The 12,365-nt window shown below is 49.6% G+C and overlaps 5 protein-coding genes across 5 annotated transcripts; 4 read left to right on the top strand and 1 right to left on the bottom strand.

The window, feature by feature from the left end:
- Window positions 1-191: 191 nt before the first annotated feature.
- Window positions 192-844, top strand: NEUTE1DRAFT_126882 (uncharacterized protein; the record flags this gene model as incomplete). The annotated part of the gene is made up of 2 exons (XM_009858903.1): window positions 192-613; window positions 697-844. The coding sequence occupies 2 exons, from the start codon at window positions 350-352 to the stop codon at window positions 775-777; spliced, it is 345 nt and encodes a 114-aa protein (XP_009857205.1).
- A 318-nt stretch (window positions 845-1,162) lies between these two features.
- On the top strand, window positions 1,163-1,690 carry NEUTE1DRAFT_53254 (uncharacterized protein; the record flags this gene model as incomplete). The annotated part of the gene is made up of 2 exons (XM_009858570.1): window positions 1,163-1,288; window positions 1,514-1,690. Coding segments are annotated over 2 exons (303 nt in total), but the record flags the coding sequence as incomplete, so codon positions are not given.
- A 5,008-nt stretch (window positions 1,691-6,698) lies between these two features.
- NEUTE1DRAFT_143376 (uncharacterized protein) lies at window positions 6,699-7,382 on the top strand (the record flags this gene model as incomplete). Its single annotated transcript, XM_009858902.1, has 1 exon — window positions 6,699-7,382. One exon carries the CDS (start codon window positions 6,699-6,701, stop codon window positions 7,380-7,382), a length of 684 nt encoding a protein of 227 aa, XP_009857204.1.
- Window positions 7,383-7,917: 535 nt separating this feature from the next.
- Window positions 7,918-8,166, bottom strand: NEUTE1DRAFT_119250 (uncharacterized protein; the record flags this gene model as incomplete). The annotated part of the gene is made up of 1 exon (XM_009858901.1): window positions 7,918-8,166. The coding sequence occupies one exon, from the start codon at window positions 8,111-8,113 to the stop codon at window positions 7,937-7,939; it is 177 nt and encodes a 58-aa protein (XP_009857203.1).
- Window positions 8,167-11,569: 3,403 nt separating this feature from the next.
- NEUTE1DRAFT_143375 (uncharacterized protein) lies at window positions 11,570-12,124 on the top strand (the record flags this gene model as incomplete). Its single annotated transcript, XM_009858900.1, has 2 exons — window positions 11,570-11,675; window positions 11,949-12,124. 2 exons carry the CDS (start codon window positions 11,570-11,572, stop codon window positions 12,122-12,124), a joined length of 282 nt encoding a protein of 93 aa, XP_009857202.1.
- Window positions 12,125-12,365: the final 241 nt, after the last annotated feature.

Here is a 12,365-nt window from a genome sequence, read left to right as displayed (position 1 = left end):
GCTGGAAGACAATCGCAGGTCAAGTTCTGTCCAAGTTCTCGTGAGTTTTGTCGTCGTAGGAGTCAGCAGTGGAACCCTAACCCTCCACAATGACCCATCCCCGCGCAACGACGTTTCGGTGCATACGGGCCCCCACCTGAGCTTTTGCATACTCCGGCCCCGTCGTCACATCCATCATTCCCGCCGTCCATGCTTCTTCGACTTTGACATCGAATGCTTGCTGAACCGTGACGACGTTTCTGCCCACTTCGGATGTCGACCTAGCCTCCAACTGTACGCGACAATTATCAATATATCGAATAATATTTCAACCTTTGATCACCGGCTTGCGCAAGGCTTCTTCGGCAAAATGACGTTCCAAAGCAAAAAGTTTCCCTCGACGGCGAACACCAACACCTTCGCCGCCAAATACCGTGCAATGATGAAGAAGCACCCCTTCCTTCTCTTTGGTCTTCCCTTCATGTCGGTCATTGTTGCCGGCTCCTTCATCCTTACCCCTGCCGCCGCAATTCGCTACGAGAAGTACGACCGGAAGGTCCGACAGGTGTCGCGTGAAGAGGAGTTGGGTCTGGGTCAGAGGAAGCGCAGGGTGGACATTCGTGAGGAGTACTACGTAAGTCTCGACATTGAGCTTCTGATGGCCTAGGAGGGGCTTTGCTATCTCTAAAATCAACTTTGCTGACATCCGGGCTATAGAGACTGGCGGCGAAGGATCTCGACAACTGGGAACAGAAGCGTGTCGAACGCCTGAAGGGAGAATCCGATGGTTTGCTTTGAAGACGTTATGCGCGCGCACACACACACACACACACACACACACACACACACACACACACACATCAGACAATATCACAACAACCCTGTTTGCGACCCGAATGTCATGTCGGTTTAAGGCAATAAAAAGGCACTTTATGATCAGCAGGGAGAAGGAAAACGAACATCTTTGAACTTCCGTCCTCGGCAACGATCAAGGGCTATTCATCCATTGGGCTGGAGCGCTCCCCAGGGGCCTGGGGCTCCTGCGATTGGCTCAAGTGCGATAAGGCGTCGAGGCTGAGCCGTATATCGTTCGAGTCCATGCGGAGGGAGAAAGATGACTGAGAGGCATGTTAGTTCTTATACGGGTTCGACTTATGACCCTCATTGCGCAGCAAGATGATGCCCTTTGGGGGAGTACAAAAAGGTCTCAGCAGGAGAAGGCGGCGAACTGTCTTATGTTTTGGGCGCAACTCTCACTAAGGCCGAGGTAGCACACTCAGTCCGGTTTCTACGCCAATTTGGAGAGCAGGTACGCCAGGGCATTACCTAAACGGCAGCACGGTCAAGGGAGGCTTGAGAGAGGTCATCAGGTTGACTACCGATAGCACGGATTTGTGGAACGGGAAATGTGACTGGTCGGTTGCCGTGACGGGTACCTGAACTAGGCAGCGGATATTGCGCCGTTCTTGTCAGCCGCGTGACATGATGCCGGTGCACACACACACACATTATTTATTACCTTACCCCGGTCGAGCCACCGACGACGGGTGACTCAGGAACCAAAATGGCTAATGCTGCTGGTGCACCTGCAGCAGATATCTGTGCAAATGGGCTTGGACGTATGTCCAAAAGGGGGAGCAACGGGAGGGAGAACTCTCTCAGCTGGAGGGATAGGACAAAAAATCTAGACCTACTACAACTCTTTGTTTGATGTTTGCTAAGCTGCCCTCATGGCGAATACCTAGGACAGACACTGCACTTCCAGAAAAGTCCCCTTGTGCGGCACAGTCATTGCTTCTTTTCCGCTGCAAGATGGCAATCCTGCAAAAGGACATGACCGACTGGGAAATGCATAACATCATTTTCCTCATTGTCGCATTCGGTCTCGTTTCAGAAGAAGATCTTACCGGAAAGAGGTCCAAGAATAAAGCGAGACTTGACACATGTCTGACGTGCGCGGGCCATACATAACATCATCTCCTGCATAGCTGTACACTGCAACACTGGCCATATCGTCATAGGCGTGATGATCATCAATACCTAAAGCTGGGAACGGTCTTTATAAACTTGGTCGATTTGCCTGTATTGAAAAGCAGAAAAGGAAGGATGCGGATTTGATAAGCCTTATTGGTTGCCGATCCGGTGGCCGAGGCTTGTCTTTGACGTACCTCGACGCCTTTCGACCCGGTGCGTACACTACATTACAGACGACTTTGTGGACAACCAGCAGGACGTATCTTTCAATTCTGGAAGATACGGAAAATGAACCGATGGAAAATCTGAGACGCTGTTTGACGACAAGAAATCCCCGAAGAGGTAAGTCTGTCCGTTATCATCAACGATGTCCGTTGCGCCCTGCGCCCCCCGGCGTCCCGGCGTCCTGGAAGGCGTTATCCCTTCTTGGTAGCCGAGAAGCCGACACTACGGAGCCTTGTGGGAATTCTTTGCGCAGCACTCCGGGGTTAGCGGTTGAGAACGGACTTTTGATTGAACTGAAGCTGTAAAAGCATGTTAAAAATCGATTACCCATTTTTTATTTTTTCTTTTTTTTTTTCTTTTTCAATCATCGTAGAGGGTTTTGATAGGTCATACTGAACGCTTGCACAGAGGTCCCGTTCAAAGAGTGTCTGCACAGCGAACATTGTATATGGCAGCCCGCCGCACAAAGCGAGACGCTTTTATGTGCTCGGTTTGTACAACGTGTCACAAAATCGATTCGCGGCACTGAAAGACTCTCTTCGAGGGAGCTTAGACATACACTGATTATTTTTGCCCATCACCTCGGGCGATGCGCAAGGTGGTGTTGTTGACGACGGAGACAAAGCAAACCTCCAAGACACACAGCTGCAGTGAAACGAGGTTTACGCAGGTACGTGGACCCCGCCATTGGTGTACGGACATCCACATACAGTGGAGTGGAGGTGTTCTCTCCACACCTCAGCTATGACGACACCACACCTAGTATGTAGTGTAGTGTATGCTATGTACACTATGTCGGTAGGAAATGTACTCTGTTGGGAGTTCAAAATACCAATTACAATAGCTTTCGGAGATCAACACTTGAACACAAAGGTTTGCAAAAGCAAGATAAAGCTCCATCCAGGTCCCCGACTGAAGATCCCTTCAGCTTAACAGACAAACTCCAGTTGGGATCGAGGGGAGGGGAGGGACGGGGGGAAGCGAAACTGCACTCTGCAAGTTGAGCATCGCATCACACCGTCGCTTTTCGGAGAAAAAAAAAAGGCCAAATCACAAATCACGACACTTTACGATGTTCGCAGGGGATCACGATAAGCTTCGTCCAGTCTGGAATAGCTCGATCTGTGTGATTAGGTTTTTGCAGCTTAACGCAATAAAGGGGTGATTTTCAGGCACGCGCACTCTACAGCACGCACCACTTCGTGTGTTGGGAGAAATTGCAAGCTCGGTACGCTAGAGCCGTACTGCGGTTGCGAGCAAAAGTAAAACCCCCTTGTCAGGTATCTTGCACGGACCACCACAGCCAGAGCTTCGTGAGCACTGTGTGGTCGACGACCTGATCCACGGGTTTAACTTACCCATCTCACCATAGTAGATGGGGTCAAGCTGAAATTTAGTGGTGTAGTGTATTTGCTAGAGGTACGCACGCCTTGCCTCCACTTTTTTGGACCTCGCCAGACTCGCCGTATGTAGTATAGTTAGTACATAGTATACTGTAGTGTATATAGTAAGAAAGAGATTTTGAATCATGAGAGGCAGGGGGAGTTAAGCTGATGCCTGGTAAGCAAGCTGAATCCGAATTGAGATCGATGCTACTGCATGTCTCCGCGATTGCTGAACTTGCGGGTCCCCTGAGCCAAATCGTGCTAACCCGATCAAATAATTGTTTCCATAGCGAGAGGTGGTTACATGTGCGGTCCTATGGTACGTCCTACAAGACACTGAACCTTGGTGGGGAAAAAATCCTCTGGCCGGCGGATGTTCTTGGCATTAGAAAACAACCTATGTTGACCATGTTTTCGGGATCGGGAAGTATACGTGTGTTTGTTTATTCGACTTGCAAGTTTTGGTTTTTTTTCTTCTTTTTTTCTTTTTTTTCTTTCCCGGCGATCACGACCAATCTACTGTGTAACGCGCACATGGAATCCCCCGAACCTATGCATATTCGGCACGGCATCTTGAGGGTTCGGCGACTTATAGTCCGAGATAGGAAATGGTGCGGACGACAAAAGCCGATCAATAATCCTCACACAGCTTCAACGAAGTTCTCCACGCAACGCTAAAACACACGCTAGGCACTCACAAGTGTGCACACCTTTCACAGTCATCAGGTTCATCAAGTCATCACACACAACGCCAGTGATCACAGCCCACCAATGTGGATGATGGCGTTGCAAACACCCACTCCAACAGCGCTGCTCGGAATTTCAGGAATCACAGCCTTGCAGGCTGTGTGTGCCTGAGTGTCTTGCCTGTCCTTGGCAAAAGGCTTGGCTTGGATCTTTCTAATTTGCTGTCAAACCAATCAGAGGGTACGGCACGACCTTGCCAACAGATTCGAGTTTTTGTTTTCGCATGCTTTCCACGCTTTTTGTAATGCCATGCAGAGCCAAGCATTCCTGGTTCCAACTGGGGTGCCGTAAATGCCTGCTGCTGTCCTGCTGCTCGGTTACCGGATCGCCCAGCGGCGAACGAACACCTGGGAATTACATGCCGATGAGGCGATGCGTTCGGGCTTGGAGACTGGCTGCCTGGCTTCAAACGGTCGAAAACGAGCTGTGTTGTGGAGCTTTGGAGGATGCCCAGTTGCCACTCCCTGCCCGTGTAAGCCGGAGTTATGTTCTTTTGGACGTCTTGGGCCGTGTCTGTGTGGATATGAGCTGGTGGGATATTTGTCATGATGGGCTTATGATGAAGAGAGAAAGGCTTGGAAGGGAGCGAGCAGAGGGAACTGCGGAGGATGAAAAAAAAAAATCTTTGCAGTCACCGATGGTTGTCAGGCCATGCCGAGCGCGAGATCCGACCTCGCCGATATACACAGTACGGAAGTTTGTAAAGTTGAACCGACCTAGCATGATGCCCGGTGCTTTCTTTCCTTTTGAAGGTCTCATGGTTCACCGAAGGGAAGAGCACAGACATGCACAGATATCACTCCCTCAGAGGCATCAGATGCGAACACTCTCTCGATTATCACAGACTGAGAGTCCCTTCCAGGTAGCATTTCTCCCCAGATCATCGTTCTTCCTGGTAGTCCTGTCATCCGTCCACTGAGCGGCCCGCATGCGCTGCGGTTGATCTTTTGCGTCAGGAACGGTGAATTTTTGAAACGAGCAGGGGGGCACAATTGCACTGATCAGGAGGCCCATGACTGCATCGATGATGGCATTCGTGCAATGCCCGATCATGACGTACCCTGTCAACACATGCTGTTTTGTGTTTTTTTTTTCTTTTTTTTTTTTTCTCTTCCTGATAGGGAGCTTGGGAGTGGAAGGCCGCCAGCAAGGTATCCACAGAGTAACGTAGCACGGGGTTCACTGCTTGATTGGGACTTTTTGATAGGAAGAAAACATGGTGGTGACTTGTTGCGCACATGTCAACGCGGTACCCTTACACCACTTCAACGTGGAACGTTGGTTAGCGTGGTTCTTGCAGTTGGGGTCTGCAAATCAACACAGAAAAATAACAATACAGCCATTTTAGAATCAAGGAGATAGGAAGTATTGTATGAAGCTTGAAGAATACACTAGTTTTTCCCGACTTCCTGCATGTAATATCATGGAATTGTGGGTGAATTTTGTAGGATGTGTGGTGAAGTCCGGCGCTCACGAAATACGTTCCAGGGCAAGACAGCTGAATGGAACCCACATGCGGAGATGCAAGGTACAGACAGCATTTTGTTTTGCCATGTCAGGGGGGCGCGCGATCTAACTACAGAGGCACGGTGGCACCCCTCACTCCCAAGGGAAATCCCAATACCCTGTTCCTAGTCGACCTGGCAAGGCAATCTGTCTAGTGTACACTACATCACACTACCTAGAGGCACGCTAGCTAGCAAAGCATTCACGAGGATTGTTGCAAGCCAGATAAAACAACCGTGTATCCCGATAAAAACAGCGGTGTGGAGTCATGTAAGTAGGCGTGTATAATGACGGCGGTTCTCTGAATTCAAAGCTCCCGGTAGCTCTACTTCTAGTTGTTCCTCCTTTAGGCGTAATCTTCAGCTCCTAGACTTCAACTTTTAAATAGACGCTTCGTGGTTCCTCCCATCCATGACGCCTCCTATTGACGTTCTCTTACGTTCTGTTCTCTAACTCTCCTACCATGTTCTTGGCGCATCGCAAGAAACATCATAGTGCACGCTAGAAACGCCAAGGTGCTCATAGTACCCCATTGGTTAGACAGGCTCCACCCGGCCTTTTTCTCTTTAACATAACGCACAGTTAATTTATCTGGCTCGGTTTTGCTGCGTCCACGTCTTTACTAGTCCAAAGTTTCGGTGGATTCCCCCGCTTGCTGGCTTACACCACGCTGCCACCTAAATAAAGCTCCCTTGCCCCCCTCCTCCTTTCGATGTTATCCAACCGGCTCGCCCAGTAACTGGGGTTAGCTCAGTCGCTTCACCACTACCGACATTGCAAATAACGAAGAACTTGTCTCTCGCCATTTGTTCGAGTCCGCATCAGGCTATGCTCTGCATCCCTATAACCACCAGCCATCATCACCATACGCAAAACCACAAGATGCTCCGAAGTTTCCGGAGCCATAAATCCATGAGGTCCGGCCACTCGTTCAGCAAGGTTGAGCACGCCAGATACCCAAGCGATGCTTCATCCATGGATTCCCGCTCCTCTACCACCAGCAGCAACGGGAGGATGGCCTTCGATCCCCTGAGATGCCATCCTCCCGACCTAACCGTCACTCATCGGCCATCTCTGAACATCAGTGAGGATGGACCACGCCGGCCCTCGCGCAGTCTGCCCGAGCCACATCACGCTCAGCATCACTACACGACGACGCCACGTGTACATCACCACTCTCACCAGCCTACCACGCCAACAACGGTCATTTACGACGGCTTCGACTTTGGCTTTCACCCCAACAAGTCAGCACCAGGAACATCAGCTCCAGCACATGGTTCAGCAAGCGTGGCATCGCCTTCTTCTCCCACTCCGAGCACCGACAGCTTCAGCAGCAGCTTCAGCAGCGACTCGATGGAATCGAACTATTGTGTCGGCCTAACGGTGGCACCAAAGCCTCGTCAGGGTCCCCAAAAGGAGGTCTCGGCAGCCATGGCACGCCCACGAGGTCTGGATGCCGCTGACGATTTCATCAAGAGAGGCGGTTGGAAGAGGAGAGGCGTCATCTTTGAGTTGGACGCGCCAATGGCTGATGAGGAAGAGTGCTTTGATCTTGATATGGATTGAAGTTTGGGGATCTTAAGATCTCTCTCTCTCACTACTCTCGCCCTCCATCCGTCTGTCTTCCAACCACTTTCCTCTCTCTTGTACCATGCTCGTGTTGTTCTTCACTTCATACCTCACTTCTCATTCGATCCCTTTACATCTGCTTAGGGATGGATTGTATTACCTACACACAACCCATTTGTCATTGTCACTTGATTCTGTACCATTTCTTATTCCCGACAACAAGCAACAACACTTGCGTCTGTAACACAAACTCACTCATTTCCTTTGTCACATCAAGCATCAACTTTGGAACCGGGTCGCAGGTCGGGTCCGGGGTTCGGTCGGTCACTGCATTATTGGGAACGGGGTTGGGGATCCATGGGTATGGCGCTCTGGTTTTTTTTTTTTTTTTTTTTTTTTTTTTTTCTTTTTTTTCTTTTGTCTTTGTTTTTTTCCTTTTTCTGTTTGGTTTCATGTTTTTGTCTTCCCCTTGATACCGTTTTCTTCAAGAGTGTCTTAACAACCCCATTCTGCATCGATCAAGGGGTAGCAAGCATTTCAGCCACGCATCTTCACAAGTTGGAAGTGGCAAATATTTCTTCTTTCTCCATCCGCCGAGTTCTCTCCGGTACGCCGGTCAAGTTCTCGGAAGGGAAGGTCCGGAAATGGGAACCTGGAACTGGGAAATACCCACACAGGAATGGGTGGAATGGGAGTCCATATACATCATACATCGTATGATGAGGCATGGCATGGCGTAGTGATTAGGAATAGAGCCATCATTGTGTCAACCACGTTCCAACACTAATTCTATGCCCGGTTGTCCTCCATTGTGATATCACTCAACTGTTGTCTCACATGTTAATCTCGCCAACCCAACAGCTAATGAAAACTGCGGAACCCCTGTCTGTAAGTCCGTGAGCAGATAGCCCGGTGGTAAGTTCCGGACGGAACACGTTTCCTTTGATCTCGTTCTTGTCCATCTCAGCTGTGAAAGCATAAAGGTAGCCCAGTCAAGAAGTCGGAGCTCGAGCTATAATAGTCCATACAATCATAACAGAAGAGGTCAAGAAACGAAGCATAAAACTGAAGTATATTATAGCTTTATGTGCGAGTGTCGCAAGGTTTCGCCTACCGAAAACCTGAAGAGGGGCCCCATGCCATTATGGCGCTGTGTTAAGATTATAGCTAGGGAATAAGACTTTTATTGTCATTAATGTGCGAGTTTCATTTCACATCCCAACCAGCATAAAACCATTTGATTATATAGAGGCCTCTTGCCCAGTCCGTGACGACATGGCATAGCTACAGAAAGCTTTTAAGACCTATATACCAAGCTTCTTCACAAGTCACAAGTCTTTATCTTCGTTCAATTAATGGAAACCATCATAAAAACTCCACGCCGAAAGGAACGAAACATCCGGTTTGTCACTACCTACCCATTAACAAGGACGACGCGCCTGACCGAAAAGCAAGATTACTTGAAGGTTGCCCGTCCTTCCAAGGCAAATTGCAGATGAAGTCTGAGAGTGCGAGTGTGGTAGACGTTGGTAAGGTTACTTACATTAAACGGGAACGAACCGGCGCGTTAGTCGGCAAATGATCAACTCGTGTTGTTGCATGTAGAGGTACGTATATCAAGCTGGTTAAAAGCTTGGTAAGGGCGACAGGTATCTGGATGACTCTGGTACGAGGTAACATAATGTTACTACTTCGCGGCTGTCTACATTTACCTACCTAACCTCAGATGTTCGCAGCTTATGAGATGGCTACCGATCGATAAACACCGCACAAGCATTACAAATCGAGGAATCAAGGAAAAAAAAAAGAAGTCACGTGTAAGGCAGCTTCGCGTCTATCAATAATCGAAACATTACTCCTACTATATACTACCAGGGAGTATCGATAATATCAGAGAGCAACAGAAAGCCTTGGAAGCATTGAAAGCATTAGAGTGCATTGGACTTGGAGAGCAATAAGTGCCGAGGTCTATAATAGGTAGTGTTTCGACGATGGGGACCATCAACCGCAGCAAGCAACATCTACGGAGCGTACCATCGAAGGTGGGAACGGCTCGTTAGAGTTATAATGGTGCCTTCGCTTCTGATAGCAGCCTTTGCGGGCTCTAAACTTGTCGGCGGCGGTAGGGTACACATGTGCACTTGACGATTCGTTAAGCAATCTTGAGGTCTCGAAGGTATTTACTTACCAAGAGACTGGATAAACAATGCATAGGGAAGCGAGATCACAGTTCGTCGATGCTGATAAACATAACATCACATCACCCATTCCACACCTCCCAAGTGCCATCTCCAACCTCCCCTCCTCATTGGCAAACAAACAAACCCTTTTCGAAACCTCAAAATGACAAAGGGAAATGCAAAAGCCATTATTGTCAACATTTCCCCAACTGTTCCTCCATCTAATGGTGGAATGAAAAGCCAAGTCGCCCAGGTAGGCTTGTATAACGAACGACAATGCCCCAGCTGCAAACCTACCTACGAAAACCGCCGCGCCAAGTTAAGTATTCATCATCAACGGTAACCACTGCGCCATAGTAGCAAACACAGGGCTCCCCGCTGTGGTAGAGAAACTAGGTAGATAACAAACCTTATATGGTGCCTGCCAATGGTGAGTGCCTGGGTCAGGTCTAGGTACACTAGTAGACTTGGAAGGTACGAGGGACGGCGGGCAGGTGTGTCATCCGTCATCCGATGTCTGTCATGGGGGAACCGAAGGGAAGGGCGTGCCGGGCAGACGGCAAGATCGGCGGCAGATGTGGTGGAAAGAACGATGGAAGGAACAATGGCAGAAATTGTGGCAGGTGGAGTAAAGAGGTCAGGTCGTACCTACGCAGCCTGCAATGGACTTCAGTTGTCAATCCTTTCGTTGTAAACCTACCTAGATTGATACATGTTGTTGTTCAGAGACCAACCTTCAACATTGGTGATACTTGCGTGACCACTAGAGAACCAGATACAAGCGAACCCTCTGGTGGAAACAGGATGTGGTCTGACTTGTTGATCTACGAGAAAAATTGAATTTTCTCAGGCGGCGATCGCGATGGCATGAATCAAATGAACACCTAGTGTTGGAGTTCTTTACATACCTACATACCTCCGGGAGACTCCGGACGCATGGAAGATTGTCATCACTTATAATCCGGGACCTGAAGAAGAACCTATGACGGCAGTCTGGATGTAAATTATGACGGTTTCCCAAGTTTGTTTGTGGAGTATTAAGTGTTGGAAATCCATGGCGCTTATGAACAAGACTCGTACGGTAGGTTGATGGGATAGGAATCGCGAAACATAGTGCCATGATACATGGAACATGTGCCTGAGGACGATAAACCAGAGGAGGTGTCAGGTATGGTGCGCCATCCTCGGTATGGAGAAACCTCGAAATGACAAGCGAAAGGCAACTTCAAGTAAAAGTCTCATTGGGCACGTATGAACCGCAGGAGGAGACACTCGTAGATGACGAGACGACGTCTGTCCTTATTACCAAAGCCTGGTGAGAACCAAGAAGCAATGCCATGGTCTTTTGATGTATCAGAGTAATTGATCCAAGGGTATACTGCGAGTGTCTTCAGCTTCATTCCAGAACGGGTCGATGTGAGCTCGCATACTACATGAAGAGAAGTTGCATTCACAACCACCAATGGGTTTCAAATAGAACCAGCTTCCGATAAAAGCGAATAAGAAGGTCTCCAGTTGAGAGATACTCCCTTGATGACCTACCATGTGAGCACATCAGGATAGGTAGTGTCTGCCTTACCAGCTGAACAGCTAATTTCACTCATCTTTCTCCACATTTCTGTGAGACACCGTCACGCCGCTCGATCGAATAGCCGACACCACTTTTACCTTCTTGAACATTCACAAACAGAAAGACCAAGATGAACTCCATCTTCCTTCAAAATACCCCCCACTCCCCTTCTTCCGGGCGTCCCCATACTCGGTATGGCTCGCCTCCGATGAGAAATCCAGTCTCAAAAAAAGTACGCCCGGGTCTCCCCACAACCGAGCACCAAGCCGCCTTCGCAGCAGGTTGCTGTTCACTCAACGCTCAACATGCTAGCCCCCGGAGCTCGGGATCACCATCTCTCCTTAACGCGACCAAGACCGAGTTCACCGTCCCATTGACATTCGCCTCGCTGTCCGCCGATGAAGGGAACCGTTACCAGATCCCACTGATAAGCTATGAGCATTTTACCGCTTCCCCAAGCAAGAGACAGCCCTGCAGCGTCTTCCCAAGCTCAGGAGCAACCGGATCTCACACGGTCCATCACACCCACGGTGACGGACTGTATGTAGGCGAAGCCGACAGTGAGGAAGCTTCTCCTGCCTTTGAATTCTGAAAGCGACATCACTCACCACAACCTAAAACGTCAAATGTCACCAGTTTTCCCCATGATCAGAGACATCTACTCACTCACTCGCCTACCGTTTCATGCCGACCTACTCCGCAGAACACAGCCTATTCGACTGCCTCTCCCTCCTCAACTTCAACCTCAACCAACACCAACATCGGCATCGCGATAATAGGAACACACAACCACCCAAAAAAAAATCATCCTAGCAGGAATTTCCTCCGGCGACCACCAGCTCGCCGCCCTTGTCTCCCAGTACGCCATTGCCTGCGGCACCAACCATCTACGGCGTCCTCCTCCGCTGCCTCCCGTCACTAGCGACGCCTTCAGCGGCCTGGATCTTTACATGCCGCTGCACTTTCGGTATCTGCACACCAGCGCCTGACATTCTTCCTTGTGGAACTCGCTGCTCAGGCGAATGAAGTGGGCAGTGCTGCGGGACGGGCTGGAGAGGATGCTGCCTTGTGGCCAGATGAGGAAATACTGAAAAAGGTTGCTGAGGACGTGGATCCAGCTGTACTCGAAGAACAGTCTGTACTCGGATGGGCTGTGTTATGTCAAGGCGTTGGAGGAGGTCGGGGTCGAGGTGATGGTCGATCTGGTGAGGGGGGGGGGGGGGGGGGGGG

Source organism: Neurospora tetrasperma (assembly GCF_000213175.1).
Source record: "Neurospora tetrasperma FGSC 2508 unplaced genomic scaffold NEUTE1scaffold_81, whole genome shotgun sequence".
Classification (NCBI taxonomy): domain Eukaryota; kingdom Fungi; phylum Ascomycota; class Sordariomycetes; order Sordariales; family Sordariaceae; genus Neurospora; species Neurospora tetrasperma.
This window is presented reverse-complemented; position numbering and strand designations above follow the sequence as displayed.